This window comes from Hakea prostrata, chromosome 6 (genome assembly GCF_041222555.1).
Source record: "Hakea prostrata isolate BN-2017 chromosome 6, UWA_Hpros_2, whole genome shotgun sequence".
Classification (NCBI taxonomy): domain Eukaryota; kingdom Viridiplantae; phylum Streptophyta; class Magnoliopsida; order Proteales; family Proteaceae; genus Hakea; species Hakea prostrata.
Window position 1 is genome coordinate 36,316,297 of NC_142605.1, and position 16,937 is coordinate 36,333,233.

Here is a 16,937-nt window from a genome sequence, read left to right on the forward strand (position 1 = left end):
AGAATTTCACCATCGCAATGTTACTCGATTGGTAATGACTAATATCTCTTAGTAAAGAGTTCATGAGTACTGCATTTGTTGGTGGCATATATAATATATCATCATTCTCAACATAAAAAACCCGCTAAAAAACTATGTCTCATCACAAAGTATAAGTTAAAAGGGCTTTGACATTAATCAAGTCTCCCAAGTAGGGAACAGGTAACTCTTTCCTTGTGGGGAAAATGAGCTAGGGTTAGGGTTGGTCATTTTCAGACACTTTTTGTGTATAGAAACTAACAAAATCCAAGTCTATGAGAAACAGCAAGTAATGGAAAAGGAGAGGTAGAAGTGAAGTAGAAGTGCAGTTTGATTAAAAGCAGAAAGGGAGGTGAGAAGAAGAGAAGGGCCATATGATAGTGGTAGTGTCATAATGCAAGCAAAGACTTACTATACTAAACCAAAATGGGTTTTTCTCCTCATTTGTTGATTGTTAATTTTGTTCTCTAAGTTGTAGGGGTCACTCGTGAGTTTGGCAATTATAAGCAGAAAGTAGGGATGTGGCCCTTGATAGAAACCTCTCTACTGTCTCTTGTATTAGAGGGAGAGAAAGAGAAGAAATTGAGATCCACGCACACAGCGTTTCTTCACCTTTTGTTAATCCACCATATCTGTGTGTCTCTAGAACAGGTGGCGACCCCCACCACGTGTGTTTAGAAATTCAAAAGTAACAACTACCAAGTAAACCACTAAAAAAATAAGCCGCACGCGATTTGTTAGGTAGGAAGAAAGGGAAAAGGGGCAAAAGCGTAAAAAACGATCCAAAAAGGAGAACGAAAAACTAATAATTACAGATGCGCATCCAGGGAATCGAACCCTGGTCAGTACCGTGGGAGGGTACTATGATACCACTACACCAGATGCGCTTATGTGTTTATAGTCTGTTCTATATTACATTACAAAAACTAAATCCCCGTTAGGTCTCTCTTTTACCAGTTACCAGTTTATCCAATGGGGTTGGAGTAGATCCGAAACTCTAGAGTTATTAAATAAACTGGTCATCCCCAAAACTACTCGACTATTTGCCAACAGCTTGGTTTACTAAAAAAAAAAAAGACTATCTGCCTAATACAACTCCCAATTATGCAATTACTATGTGCTTGAATTTAATTTCATGTTTTGACCACAAAATAAAAAAATTCATGTATTTATTTTAGAGCTTTTACAAATCACCCACTATAGTGGGGATTAATTTGAAAATTTTCACTTTAGTGGCAAATATTATGTCACCCACTTTTATTATTACAAGTTATCCCCATTTAACTTTTTGACATAAATTACATTAAGTCAAAAGTCAAATGATCATAATGCTCTCTGGATAGTAAAATGACTTAATTATTCTCATTTAATACTTTCCATATTCAATCCCTAGGTGAGTGAAGGGATTTCTCCCTTCCTGAAAAACATTAAGAACAAACCAAGTTTATGCAAGGTTGAAGGAGAAATGGGATTGCAGTTGATCCAACCTCTAGCATTATTGAATAAACTAGTCATCCTCAAGGCTTCGAACTCGACAATTTGCGAGGAACTCCCTATTGTGCAATTGCTATATACGCTTGAATTTAATTTCATGTATTTTAACAAAGAAGAACAATGTTCGAGTAAGCATATTTTGGGGAGAAGTTATTAATAAGAACTACGGTGGCAGGTTAATTGGATCTAAATTTCATTTATAAATGTACCCTTCCTTTGGTTTGCCGAGATAGGGTGTAAAAAATGCTCACAATGTTGTAGGGTGCAGGAAAAAAAATATTTTGACTTCTTTTCTTAGAGTGCTCAATTAATGCCTAATAAGTAATAAAATTCAACAATTTGTAGTAGATATATAAACAAAGAACATTCATGTCGAGTCTCAATAATGTCAAATAATACTCAATCATGTAAATATTCTAATCCAAGAACAATCATGTGGGCAATTTTGTTAAAGCAAAGGTAGATGGGCAATAGAAAATAAATGCCTGAATTGAACAACTGAAATATTGAATAGAGATTCAACAAAATAATAATAATAATAATAATAATAAATACACGAGAGAACGAAGAAAGGTGAAGTTTGCTGTTCCTAGTTTGTTCCATCCATCCCCAGTGAGTTCCATTGTTCCACTGTCAAGATCTGCTTCAGTTATGATTGATTAAACACGTATAGGCACCTAGATTTCCATAATTCCACTGTTTTTTTGGTACTCGTAAGAAACTATAATTCACTGGAGAAATTGAAGAGATGGAATCAGCATTTTTCCTAATTGTTTTAGTTTATTGCATTAAAAAATATCTTAGCGTATCTAGTAATGATAAACTAATAATTACTTGTCTGAGAACAAATTTTCTGAACTGAAAGACAAATGTAGTAACTCTGGAGGGGTGGAATCGTCATCCTGAAAAAATAATTTTGTTATAAAGGGATTTTTTTTCCTTCCTCAAAACATCATCTACAACAAAGAAATATTACAGTAGGCAGGTTAAGAGCAATAAATTCAAATATCTGGTCATATTCATGAGGAACAAATCAGTGGTTATTACCATCAACATTGAATTGAATTATGCAGCCCTGGAAATTCCTCTCTTACTGGCAGGATTGCACCATGGATTGGTTTGATCCTCAACTCTACACGCAACCAGAAGCACCAAACAGCTCAGGAGGCAGCTTGAGCACATCTTTACCACTAATCCATGTGATAAAGTGGTCAATTTTCTCTAGCTCAATCTCAGGTGCTGCTCTCCGTAGTATCACACTTCTGTTTCAACTCTAACTTGCCCACAATGAACTCAATCTGGAAGCAAGTTTGGCACTCTTATAGTCTTCTCTAAGCTGAATGAACCTGGATTGACAGTAAAACCCAACAGTAGCTTGTCACACAAAATCCCAGACAGACTAATACAAGCACCAAATTCTGCCAACAATGACGAATACCTCTGTGCGTCTTTCCGGATGCTAGGAGTTCCCTCAAACAATGTGGAGAGGCTTTCAGGTGCAACAATGAAGACATTGGCCATGCTAAAGGAAATGGAAATCAAATAAAAAAATAAATCACTAGTTGATATTCAATAGCTTAAACATCAATAATTGATAATCCAACAAAGAAATAAGTAACCCTATAAAGATATTGTGCCACTCACATGCCCAACAATTCAAATTTCTCATCAACTGTGGGAGCATTGAAGCTGCGCACAAACTCCCCATACTCAGTTATGTCACGCTTCAATCGCAGACCACCACTGCATGAAGAAAATAAACGGACAACAAAATCAGAGCAATAAAGAGCAGGGCTGTTTCACATTCCCATAAATAAAATATTTAAATAGTCGAAGGAAGATAGGCCCCCAAAAAGGGGGGGGGGGGTTCGTCAACAAATGGGGTCAGGATCAGCTCAACACAAGACACAAGGTCAAGGCTAAACAGGGAACACTACAACCCAAGAATTCTCTAATTCTAGATCCATGATGAGTTGTTTAAAGTAACAACCCCACAGGCTTAACTTAAAGGTGACTCCCTGGAAACCACACTGCTCAGGACTTTAATCCAGTTGTGGCCAGATTCAATTAGTCTTAATTTCTATTTTTTGACTAATAATGAAAATAAACAAGAAGCATCTCTCTTGATTAGTTTTCTACTTTAGTTACTTCAAATTTGATTTATATTCCTCAGTAAACACTGGCTCTCAAAGTTAATAAATCACTTGTCTTGCCTAGAACATAAAAATCTGCAACACCATACCATGGCCTCAGGCTTGGCCTTTATGCTCAACCTAGCCTGATGAGCAGCAGGCTGGTAAAGTAAGTCAAGACTCACCGAGAATCTTGAATAAGTCATAAGACTTTAGGATGAGGTGTAGCTGATGAGTACACAGGTCAAAGTCAAGCATGACACTGCCTACTAACACTCCTAATGAAGACCAGATTTTGTCGACGTGCTGATCAGTAAACCATGCCTACTGGTATAAGAACAGGAAGTTACAGCCTCCATATGATACTAATCTTATGACTCCCAAAAAACCCATCCATCAAGGCATTATTACAAATATAATTATCAAACCATCAAGGTCAAAAAACTACCTACATTGCATACTGAATAGACATCAATGGTGCATCTATACATATAAATGCCAACTCTCTAGACCTCTATGCATCTAGGCATCCTACAGTATAGGAGAACTGCAGCCTACAACACTAGAAATTATAAGTTAAAAAAATTTTAAAATTAAAAAAAAAAAAGTCAATGCAGTGGAAGTTTTAATTAAAGTTTTTGGTAAATTTAAAATTTATCATTAACTTATCTATTTTCTGCATAAACCCCTGAAGCTACTAGATTTCATATCTAGGGATGGAGGAAGAAGAAAAAAAAAGGAAAAGAAAAAAGACCAGCCCATGCCCAATGCACAGGGCCCCCAAATTTAGCAGGCATGCTTACTAACAACACAAACCTATTATTTATTAATTAATTAATTCTTCCTATATAAGCTCACTGCCACCTGTCATTTCAATGCAAATAATGAAACCAAGTCAGGAAATATGAGAGCAAATGCCCATTACCTGGGATTAAAAGTGAACTTCTGCCAGTGAGTAAGTAACCCTTTGTGCAAGCGATTTCCCTAAAGTCACAATGTCACCACCGTATCATTATTAATGAAAAATAAAGCCATATCAAACCCAATAAGTGCCAAACTAGAAGTGAAATAAAGCAATATTAACAAAATGGACATCTCAAAAGTCGGAACAGATTGCAGCTGTAAAATCCTAGCATAATACAAGAACAGGAATAAAACTACTGGTATGAGTGAATGCCAGATGTCATATTATTGTTTCACAACTTTTGAGTCCTCCTAAGAGAATTGTGAAGAGCATGTTGCTAAGCATCTCGCCCTACTTCTGCATTTGAAGCTGAAGATAAGAAGTAAAAAGGGGCACCTTCTCATCTTGAGAAGGTGACTTCTCAGAATCATAGAAGCCTATGAAGGTTAGCAAGACATGCATGTAAGTAGTAAAACTAAAACAGTCCAGCAGATAGTCATGTGTGCAATGAAGAATCCTTCATGCGTGCATATGCGGGAGCATAAGAAAACATCTGCAGGGTAAGCTAATACCATGAATTAGAAGTCTACCCATGCAGATGGTTTTCATATCTTCAGAAGAATGAGTAGGGAAGTGGCATGATTAGAGGACTACTTCCACCATGCATAGATCTTGGTATTCAAAAGGAAGCATCCTCATTAGTGCTGAAAATTATGCATTCATGTGCTAGCACGTATAAATTACCCATGGCAGGTCACAAGATGAGTTTGACCAACAGCAGCCAATGAACCATTTGATATAAATATCCAAGAATAGGGGTGTGGAGGAGAGATGATCAAGAGTATTAAATTAGCATACCAATTCAGTTAGGAAAGCTTGTTTATTTAAACCTTCTAGGGCAGTGAAAGCAGACTCAAGTACACGGGAGAGGTATGCAACAACTCTGCAAATAAGGAAAAAGTCATCAAGTATGAGCTACGTTAATATTAAAAAAATTAAAAGAAATCAAATCTATATCAGAATACAGTTGATACCTTGTACAGGCATTTGTTGGCCGATGGTCAGGAGCAATTCCATCATCAGGAGACCGATAATCATTAGTTTTCTGTTCAGCAGATAGCAATCGTTCTACCTGCACAATGGTTTAGTATGTAAGGAAGAGAAACTGAAGTACAACAAACAACCACCATGAAATTATAAAATAAAAAAACAACATTTTCACAATGACTATTGCAATTAAGTGAAGAAACATCTGAAAAACTGGTAAGGATATGAGTCCCACAAAAATCTGGTCTTAAAAATTAGTTGTCCTTGGATTGTGTCCAAACCTCAGCCATGACAGTTTCAATGCATTGCTGGAGCCCCTTATAAGCGGCTGCCTCAGCACTAGACATTGCTGTAGCCATTTCTTCACAAGAAGCAGCATGTGCACCATCAACAGGAAGTAAGAGACGAGAAATAGAGTTCGTGAAGTACTGGAGAGAAAATTCAAGCATCACCAATTAGAGCTTCAAGTTACCACCTACGGCATATAGTCTATGCCCAAAAAACACTGGCAGCATAAAAAATTGTGTACAAAGGCAACTTACTTGCTGGACTATAGCTACACTGCTAGCACATCGTTGCACTGCCACCATGAAAGATTTGAAGCTGCTTTCACCAGCAGCAGCAGCAGCTTCTGCCTACACGTTATAACTAATCTATTATTTGCAAGTTTGACTAAAGAAAAATTTCATGTTCCACAGGAAAGAGAAAAAACAGTTCCCAATACTGTCAACTAAATGAGACCCTTTAATTACTATTATATTTCTGAATTGTACGAATTAATTCTTTTCATACAAATAAGATGTCCATAAAGTGCATGGTTGGACAATTACAGCGGAAGCAGCTGCGGCAGCCACCCTTCTACTAACACTTGTGCCCAGCACAAACCTTTCCCTTAAAGCAGCAGCTTCATTCAAACCCTCTCTTGCTCGCTCTAGCCCTTCAGTTATATACTGGCCAACCTGCAAAAATTAATAACCTGAGGAAACTCCACCAGGGTGGATTGACAGGTATACCTGAGCCTGATTCCAGAGCAGAATGAATAAGTAAAATTAGTAATACTTACTTGATCAAGCAAGCAAGTGAACACTGCTCTCACATTGGTCGCATGAGTTGCAGGCTGTGTAAGGAGGACATTAATAGTCAATTGTAGTGAAACACCAGATGAAAATCTGAGACTTCATGCTAAACAAGTTCATCATGAGAATGTGCAGAACAGAATATGGTTATCATCAAATTCCAGTAATAAATCAGGAAAAGAGAAAAGAAATGACATCACAACTTTGACGGCAAATTCATCAGCTGGCATTTACATGGATATTAGAAGAAACTAGTGCCAGTGATGGAAACATTGTTAATGAACCATCTTGGTTAAGTAGTTGAAGACAAAATGGACATCACATGTGCAAATTTTTATGACAAGCTGTAAAAGATGCAAATCATAAATAATTTGGTTGTTCATGCTTGATAACCATAAATTACTAGATAGAAAGAAAAATTGCCTTCTTTTCCGCTGATTCAGTAAAATACATCAAACTGTATTTGTTCTTGGATCTGGATACTTCTAACAATTTAAAAGTTAAAACATGAAATAAAATGGGAAATGGAAGACCAATTTGATGCATTATCCTTTATAAACCAGAAGAAAACATCTATGACAGTCCAAGAAAAGAGCAGTACTCCACCTTGGTCTCAGACTTCATCTACAACAGTTCTTGGTCCCCCCTCCCCCCCAAGCATCCACATTCCCCCAGGGTCTCATCAAGTCTGGTCCTTCCCAACCCCTCCATCCCACACCCCATGGTTGCACATTTGGCTCTTTTCTTCTTTCGGGTTGCTTTCATCCTCTTTGGCTTTGAATCTTTCCTGCTCCACTAGTCAAGTTGTCCCTTGGACTCCCTGGTATGGTTCAAAGGCCATACACCCCATCATGCTTTCACTGTTTGGAGAACCTTCTGCCACTACCTCGCAACTGAATCTTCCCCTATCCATTGTCACATCATGACCTCCCCAAATTTCATCTATGTTGGAATGGTATTGAAGATGTGTATCCCCTCTTTTTCACCCATCATTTTCCCACCACATCTAGGAGAAAGTCATAGCGCCTCCATTTGGTCTTGCACTCGATGCTCCTTTAGGTTTGATAGATATTGGTTGTGGCTTCAAAGATCCTTCTCTGGCGCTTCTACTTGTGACCTGGTTGATAAGTTGGCGTTCGGAACTGCTACCGCACTTATGGTGGGAGCACAACCTTAAAAGATGGGTCTCCGACTCTAGATCTTTGGACTTGATTTAGAAAGCCATATCCTTCGATGTGTCCTCTAGACTCTAGTGTTCCCCCACCCCCACGATGTGGATACCCCAACGAGCAGGCCCTTTGTTGTTACCTGGGGTCTGGGCTCTCCTTTGAAGTCCTCTAGTCAGTTTTACACTGCTTGCTCTGCCCCCCCCCCCCCCCACCAAAACCCAATCTCTTCCTTCTCCCCCTCTGCTTGTTTATTCTCATCTCAACTTCAGGGTTTTGGTATTGATAGCTTAGTCATCCCAAAAAAAAAAAAAAAAGAAGTGTATCAGAACCTATGGAAACGTGGGACACTTGAGGTATTATTATATTAACATGTTCAAACTAATTATGGATCCTCCACTCATGAATAACTTAATTTCTCAAAATGTCAACATCACCTGTTGCCATATTTGAAATGTTTCTGCAGGGACTTCTAGATCCCAGGCCTTAAGCAATATGAACCAACTCAATCCAAACAGAAGCAACAAGATACAACCACTTAAAGGGGGAAAAATAAATTTGATAGAATGATAGACTCCTGTTAGAGAGAAAAAAAAACAAAATACATGTAGAGGCATAAATAAGAAACAAACATAAACAAGTCATACTTTCAGAGTTTCCACATCAGACATCTTTATTCTTGTTATTTATAGCATAACGTAAGAAAGCAACAGTTCACACTTCTCACTCCTCTTGTTTTCACATATCAGAATGAAGATTCAATGACCTGATTGTTTAACATAGAAGATTACGAAGGTGACTGGTAAGACCCTCCCTAACTTACCCTGAACCCTATTACCCCCTCGCGAAGGCAGAGATTATCACAGAACTGAATCAGAATGTTATGCCAGCAGGGTAACTGAAGAAAACGACCAAAAGAACCGGGGAAAAGCCCACCACAAAAAAACAAAAAACAAAACCCCCAAAAAAAAAAAAAAAAAAAAAAAAAAAAAAAAAACGCATCATCGAACCCACGAGCCACCGGCTGCCCCCAGGGCCCCCCCCCCGCCTCTGCCTCTATCTTTTCCTTTTCTGTTCTCCTCCCTCTCTCTTTTGTACTCCCCCCCGACAACTCCAACAGAATTTACCTCTCCACCCAGCTCCAGCTGTCCCCCTCAATGTTCCCCTGTAGCAGCTGTAGGTTGCATCATGTAGTCCTTCTTCTTTCTCATATATACCTTTGTGATTAGGGTCTTATCAGTGACTACATCAGGAAATTCTTGGGCTTATATAGGATTCATCAACACACAAGTTTCAAGAATACCATGTTCTTCTACAATGCAGAGAAGACAATGAATATCATTTCACATACAAAATTAAACCCAAATAAACCATGCCTGATAGTTTTAGTACCCACAAAGAATTGGGGGTTGTGGTCACAACAAATCATCAATTTACACTTGGGGTCCCCTCAAGAAAGAATCCTGAAAGATTTTACCTGGGTTGAAAGCATAGTGCATCTAGAAATTGCCTCTTCATTCCATCGTACAAATTCTGTCACTACTGTGACAGATATCTGCTGCTGGGAAGATGCTATTGCAGCTCCTTTTGAGCGTCCAATTGACCCAGTTGATTCAATCTGCTGCTGGTTTTCAGCACGTAATTCCTCCATCTAGAGAATATGTATTGCGTAAGGTTGACGTAATGGATACAAATGAACCAAATTCACCAACCTGAACCAGAGTTGCAGAATTGAAAATTAATAACGATGTAAACCTTCGCCTGATAGAGTTGTCTGAGGGAAGCCTGCTCATGCTCAGGATACTCATCTTTGTGAGCAAGAAAGAGAGACTCTGTAAGGCCTGAAGCAAGTAACCAACAGGTATGTAATTTTAGAAGACAAACATAAGGTACCTCAGTGCTAACAAAACAAATTTTGAACATACAGTTTCCTTTAGCATGAATCATGTTACAGACATCAGTGCTGCCATAATTAGAGTAACTTTCAAGTCCTAAATCAACTAGCATCAAGGATGAATTTTTAAATTGATCCAAATGCAAAATCAACTTTGTGCACTGAATTACCAAAGCAGAGACAAATTGACATGGAAATTTTATTAGCCAACCATATAGAGATTTTGAATATATTCTTCACTGGCAATAATTAGAATATGTTCAGCACCACAAACTAGTTCTACTTAAGAAAGCAGGACACAGAAAAGTGTAGCATTACCTTCAATATCCAAGTCACCACATCCCACAGCTCGTAATTCTCTAGCTAAGTCTTGTGTCTTCTCATAAGCCACCGCTAGCATTCTAAGATACTATAGCCTCACCTCGGAAACAATAAAGATATTAAAAGGAAGGAAAGAGAACGTAGGAATCTAACTCCAAAGTGGAATCAGGCTTGGGAGAAAACAGCAAGCAAAATTCATTTTCTTTCTTTTCAATATGGTTAAAAGGAACCAACTTAACTCACCAATAGAAGTCCACCTTGTTCTATGGGAGGTATGTTTACAAGTGATGGCTTTAGTAGTAGCTTGTCCAAAAGAGCTGTAACTCGCTGCTCCAAAACTCTCTGTATCCAACCACAAGATATGTCTGAAATGATACAAATTGTTGAAGTATATTCTCTGAAGTGAAGATGGATTGTGTGAGTGTCTGACTTAAACTATCTGAATCAACCCCTAAACTCAATCCTCAACTGGAAGCATCAATAGCACAAGCAAGATGAAAAAGGACTCCTTCGCTGAGTACCTGCACCAGGATTGACATGACATCACTTGGAGAAGGGAACACAGCCATTATTGTGGCAGCCTCCTTTCGCACAGTATCTGCAAACCAAAATAATCATAATTATCAGAATCCACTAAAAAGTCTAGCTCTGTAAAAAATCAAGGGAATATTATGAACCTGTAATTTCTTTGTAGAATGAAGAAAGTCCACGTGCAGCATCATTAGGACTGGCTTGTGAACCCTGATCTCCAAGAACTAATCTTGTGTCTGCATTCATTACTTCCACATCAATAAACATTGGTCTAGTTGCTACATAGTGTTGCATGGCACTGGTACCCCGATTGAACTGCATTACAACAAAATAGAATGATACTGGCATTACATAATAGAAGTTGCTCAAAGAGGATAACACTTCAGGACAATCCATGGAACTAAAAGCACTCGATGAAGTAGATATTTCTGGACTGCCATATAAATATATAATAACATTTAAAATGAATGTTTATAGGACCAGAGATGCTGAGCTGCCTGAGCAGATTGTGGGCAAGTCCTCCAAGTAAATACATAGAATGTTAAAGTGAAATGAGAATGTTGAGACTTGAGAAGGATGAATAGCAAGACTAGAGAGAACAGAACAAAGATAGTTCGAATTGGTTGGTTTGCATACAATGATACAACCAAGGACAACCAAGAGAAATAAAGATATACCTAAACCCTCAGTATTCTTGAACAGGAGGCAAGTAGAAAAATATTCTTCAATGAATAAGAAGAGAAAAGCAGGATTTTGAACCATGGAACTATTACTTAAGAAGATTTTTTTACAAATCTACAAACCCTAAGTATGTTATAAAAAGATACAATCAGCTATAAAATCCTGGTAAATAACCTGGGACAAAATTTTAGCACATTCTGCCATTGTCGATAGATCCCTTTTCTGTGAAGCTGCATCAAACCGAGCCAACAACCTGTTCTCCAATTCTGAGAAAGGAAAACAGAAATACAGCACAGATATTGAGTCTCGCAAAACAAAGAACAGGATACAACAACAACAATAAGCCTTGTCCCAACAAAACAAAGAACAAGATAGTAACAATTAATAACCAACCACACCATTGCAATATTCCTGAAGATTTGCAACTGCCACCTCTAAACCCCTGCTTGCTGTTGCATTTCCCACTACTGATGATGCAGCTATGCCCTGTCTTCCAATATCTTCTTCAGCGAAAGCCCCTACAATGTAATGTCACAGTAGAGTAGTTTACTTTTCAACCTCTGTGAGAAAACAAACTAAACTATCCCACTGAGAAATATAGAAGGACATAACTGTTCAGAATATTAATGATGACAATTTCGGGCTTTGAGGAACTTTCTGACATGAATAAAGAGAAATTTAAAACTTTGGCACTGAGGAGAATGTCTTTCATAACTCTTACATCATCATACCAACTACAAAATAAGCTGCCAAAATCTATCACAGAAGCTTCATTGGGATACTGGAGGATTGACGAACCAGTTAACCAACCTAGATATCAAACAGAATGAAATGTCCTATCTAGAGGTCAATGCATATGCCTCTCTAATGTGAATACAAGATAATAAAACTACAGATGCTTGAGTCTCATCCACCTCCAAATGGTCAATATCCAATTTTTCAGCAGATCTGAGGCTAGGGAATAGCCATTGCCTTAGCTGAATATAAAATCATTACACTATAGCCCTTCTCCTTTTTCTTTTATCTCTTCAAACAGATTTTCATTTTCTAAGAAAGAAAATAGAATGCTTTGAATTATTCACAATTGAAGTTAAATGCCCAGCATTGACTAGGGGTTAGTGTCTGTTCATCTCGCAACATTGATTTCATAGTGAAAATGTTAAAAGTACAAAAAGTGCACAAGCAAATTATGTTATCTTACGTAATTTCTGTGCAACTGCAGCAGCTTCAGCAACACGACTATCATCAGAAAATAGAGGAGAAAGCTCCATTAGGTCACCAGACCTGCTATTGAACTCTACCAAGTACTGCATAATTGTGTTCACGAGATGATGTTAAGGAATCAACTACTTTCAAAGATAGCATGAAGTGATAATTGCTGGGAAAAGGGAAAGTGACGATAATAATGAAAGATAACCTTTATAAGCTCTATTGTTTGACTAGCAGTTACCCTCTGAGAATCTGCACTCTGACAAACAACAACAGCATCACTCACTATCAGAGACTACAGAATGTAATAGAATTCGCAAAACAGAAAGTATAATTTGTAACTTATCCTCAACAACAGAGCATGAATATGTCAGAAAAGCTCAGTCATAAGGCATTAGTAGTTACAGTCATCCACTTTACCTGCAGATGATCTCCAATTTTTGCAGCAGTCTGTCCAACACTAGAGATGCGTGAATCCAGCCTGGCAAAGCTACTAAATAAGCCATCAACACCTTTCTCCAGCTGAAATAATAAGATAAAATTAGTAAGCATATGTAGTTTGTAATTAATACCACATATGCAACTGATCATCAGATTCAGAAGAAAAGAAAAATAAATGTGTTATTTTTCATGCCCCCACGAAAGTAGAATTCTCAAATTTGACAGCAGTGGAGTGATTTTAAAACTGACCCCCCCCCCCCCCCCAAAAAAAAATTCAATTACTTTTTCATAAGTAATCTAGTTGAATGGTGACTGGCGGATACCCTCAGCATTAAACAATTTTAATGCTGCAAAGTTTGTGTTCTTTCAGCAACATGGAAGAACCTCATTCCCTCTGATTGAGCCATCCTCTCACAATCTAAGTGATCCAGACAACAGTAAGTAACATACATGTTTTGCTGTTTGTTCACCACACTCACCTCAGAGAGTGTCTTGCGGTGTTTAGAGTCTTGGACAGAGACCTCCCTCTTCAGATTATAAAGTTTCCCATCCACCTTCAATCAACAACTGATTAGAAGAGAACCTCAACAGAGAACCTATGTACAATCTATCAACTTCATTCAAAATGAAATACCTGCTGTCGGAGATCAACCAACTCCTTGCAAGAATCCTTAAACAGAGATAAGAGAGCATCAACTTCTGGAAATAATGGAGTGGAGACTCCTTGTGCTGCCTTTGCCAGATCAGATGGAGCCCTCATGTGCCCATTAGGTAAAGCATCATTGCCACCAAGGCCGCCATGGCCTTCCAAAGAATCTGTATCTTCTTCTTGAAATGATGGGAGGAGTTCATTTACCAAGCTTCCAAATAATGCATCAAAAGAGAAGTCACCCTATAAAAGATGTATTTTTGAGTTAAATCCTAGTGTGTGTGTGTGTGTGGGGGGGGGGGGGGGGGAATCATGGAATACAAACCATCGGCAATTTTGAAATGTCAACAACCAAATGATGATCACGGAGGGAAAAAAATACTTTTAGTGTTCAAATTTTACCTTAAAGTCATCTATGTCCAGAATGAGTGGAAGTGAGCCAACAGAAGACCTTCCAGCTCTACTCTCTTTCATCTATATTAGGAGACAAATACGTTAAGGCTTACTTTTATAAGAAACTGAAAAGAAAAAAAACGTGACAGCATTGTCTGAAATGGCCATCAAAATTAATTAGTGAGCAACAACAGTGATGTAAACTCAAACTACGAGATCGCAATTTTCAACCCCACCCCCCCCCCCCAAAACAAAAAAAAAAAAAAAAAAAAAAGACAAACAAACAAACACTAGAATATCGCAGAACCATTGCATACTGGTTTCTGGTAAACAATATCGATTAAATACGTACAGGATGAATTAATTAGATCATTTATTTTATATGACAAAACCAAAATGGAGGTTGAATTCCCCAGCAAGTATGAATCCAGAGCTATTATAGTTACCTCGAGACGAATTAGCGCGCAATATAGTCTTGACCTGACTTGCTTGGTAGAAGAAGTAATAATCCTCAAATTCTCAGTACATGTTCTAGATTTATCAGCAACGAAGCTTCCAATTCACCTTGCAACGCAGGCGAGGAAAGCAATAATGCCGTCGAATTTCAGACAGAAACTTCAGTCGCAACTCGGATGCAGATTGCTCATTGTTCCATTATCAAGGCCAAAACAAACGAAAACGGAACGGAGAGAATACCAATTATTGATGTTTCAGTCTGATCTCCGGACCTACAAATCAAATGAATTGACCAAGAACTTCTCTGCTAGATCGAACGAGAGCGAGCGAGCAGAAAGAGAGAGACTTTAAGAGTGAACAGCTCTTCGTGATTTTTCATTCTCTTCTTCTTTTTTAAGGTCCGATCGACGGGGAAGACGATGTGGGGAATGAGACAGGAGATCCCGGAATTCACTTTTAGGTTGTAAGTTGTATCTAACAGTATTTTCAGACAACGATAACAAATTAGAGAAAACAGCAACGAATACGAGAAATGACATTTAAACCCTTACGGAGTATTTGCGATATTCTGGTTATGTTTTTTTAGTAGAAGATATTCTGGTAGTGTAACGTTACATTTAGTAGGAGATACCATCACGGTGAAAATAGAATCTTTCCTGAAAGATGTGAACAGAACACCTTTTCTTTTTTTATACAAAAATAAATGTATTCGAAACGATTTTCTTGGGATGTGTGCGAGAAAGCTTGTCTGAACGAACCTCAATTTCTATAAAAAAAAAAAAAATAAAAATATTATTATTTTCTTATCAACTACAATGATATTCATAATATGGTTAATACATTTTTTTTTTTTTTTTTGCCAAACCATTAATGCATTCATTATCATTAGTAATGCTCTTAAAAAAGAAAAATCAGTCGTACACAACTATATCAACCAAAAATCAGATGTAGATCCAGCTTATTGATGATTTAATCCAAATGATCATTGCTAAAAGAAAATTAAAATAATCAACTGAGTTAAAAGTTGACAACAAGAATCAGAACTCACACAAAATAAGTTGAACACAACTCTTCCTCCATTGATGTTTTCTTTGTAAATTGTGCACCATGACTCTAAGTGTTGTTTTTGTTTCTTACTTTTGAATTCAACCCTTCTTTTTTTTCACAAGGAAAAAAAATGATTTGTTTTGTATTCTTGTTCTATACACAATTTCACACTAGATTTTTGTTTGAATAAAAAAAATCTATGTATAGTAATTTGATGTTCGTGTTATTAAATGCCTTGACCTACAATTGTGCTTCGCCAAATTATGCTACGCCAATTGTACACTAAGGCTCACCCTTTCATTTAATATGAATATATATATATATATTTTAAGTTACTTAATGCGTCCAAAATTTATTCAGTCCTTAGATCTCTTGAGAATGACCTGTAAAAACGAACGTCAGATGTAGCCTGATCGCTGGGACCGGGAGTCCACCTTCGAAGGCTAAATCAATTGATGAACTTAATCACAAACAACTCTACTAAAGCAGAGAGCTAATGAATGAATAAAGATAATATGATTCAGATTGTAAGCATCTAAGTGTTTTCGTCATGTGATGTCTTATATAGAGTGTACCTTTGAATCTCATTCGTTTAATGTATTTGAACCTTATTTTGATAGTTGTTGGATATAAACAGATAGATCAATTAAGTGATAGATCTCTACTAGGTTGGACTAGTAGATGACTCATTTGATGATACAATCTTTATATGGTAGTTATCCATATAATAGCGATGAGTGACAGCTGCCAAATATTACTAGCTGCCTTTAGGTTGATTAACTTATTCCGATCGCATCGGATTACGGCGTGTTTGTGACTGAGTTAGTTTTCTTCCTCAGCAAGCTATCTCCCAGATCCGGCTCGCTCGAGAGCGAGTCGATTCCCTTCGTCTTGATCGGAGTTGAGGGTCAAACCAAATATGAACCAGGTTCGGTTATATTTTATCCATATCAGTGCTTTATATTAACTTATTAGGAATAGGGAGTGGGAATTATTACATATAGTTATATACCATCATGAATGATGAATGACTTGCCCATTGAGAGGTGTTGGTCCATTACTATATGAGCTGACCTTTGATGATAAATATATTTTCCCCTTATTAAGTTAAGTTTGTTTGGTCTGTTGTGGACGAAGATGCCTACTTTTTGCACATTGATGGTGCATGGAACATGATAGATGGCAAAGGTGGTAAGGGTAACATATTATGGGATCATTTTGGCACTTTTATCGTAGCACAATAAAGGCCAAGCCAATATTCAATTGTCATTCTCTTAAAAATTGGTCTCCATGATGGTATTTTGCTTGCACAAGCATTGGAAGTCACAAGATTGATTATACGGTTAGACTCCAACATTAATGAGCAACCAAATTTGCTAGATTGGTGCAACTTTGAGTCTTACTAAAGAGATTAAGACCTTACGTTTATAATTTTGTTTTGTTATTTTCAAGTATGACAAATATTGACAATCAGTCAA

General features: G+C 37.5%; 1 protein-coding gene and 1 non-coding gene across 2 annotated transcripts; both read right to left on the minus strand.

Annotated features, from left to right (window-relative positions):
* Positions 1 to 834: 834 nt before the first annotated feature.
* TRNAG-CCC (transfer RNA glycine (anticodon CCC)) lies at positions 835 to 905 on the minus strand. Its single transcript has one exon. It is a non-coding gene; the product is annotated as a tRNA-Gly (tRNA).
* A 1,205-nt stretch (positions 906 to 2,110) lies between these two features.
* LOC149013741 (exocyst complex component SEC10b-like) lies at positions 2,111 to 14,900 on the minus strand. The gene is made up of 25 exons (XM_089158580.1): positions 14,403 to 14,900; positions 13,966 to 14,037; positions 13,549 to 13,806; positions 13,394 to 13,468; positions 12,894 to 12,995; positions 12,682 to 12,732; positions 12,466 to 12,571; positions 11,663 to 11,782; positions 11,439 to 11,530; positions 10,730 to 10,898; positions 10,574 to 10,650; positions 10,296 to 10,394; positions 10,050 to 10,140; positions 9,593 to 9,678; positions 9,315 to 9,488; positions 6,659 to 6,712; positions 6,426 to 6,554; positions 6,138 to 6,230; positions 5,877 to 6,023; positions 5,583 to 5,680; positions 5,407 to 5,491; positions 4,570 to 4,628; positions 3,157 to 3,255; positions 2,951 to 3,034; positions 2,111 to 2,858 (listed from the first exon to the last, which is right to left on the minus strand). Exons 2-25 carry the CDS (start codon positions 14,035 to 14,037, stop codon positions 2,786 to 2,788), a joined length of 2,493 nt encoding a protein of 830 aa, XP_089014706.1. The 5' UTR covers positions 14,403 to 14,900; the 3' UTR covers positions 2,111 to 2,785.
* Between the last annotated feature and the right edge of the window lie 2,037 nt (positions 14,901 to 16,937).

Excerpts from the sequence above, each read along its gene's own strand:
- LOC149013741 (XM_089158580.1), bottom strand. The coding sequence starts at position 14,037 with ATGAAAGAGAGTAGAGCTGGAAGGTCTTCTGTTGGCTCACTTCCACTC. Across the intron at positions 11,531-11,662 it reads TCTTCAGGAATATTGCAATG|AATTGGAGAACAGGTTGTTG; the intron begins GTGTGGTTGGTT and ends TTCCTTTCTCAG. Across the intron at positions 10,651-10,729 it reads ATTCTACAAAGAAATTACAG|ATACTGTGCGAAAGGAGGCT; the intron begins GTTCATAATATT and ends TTTGGTTTGCAG.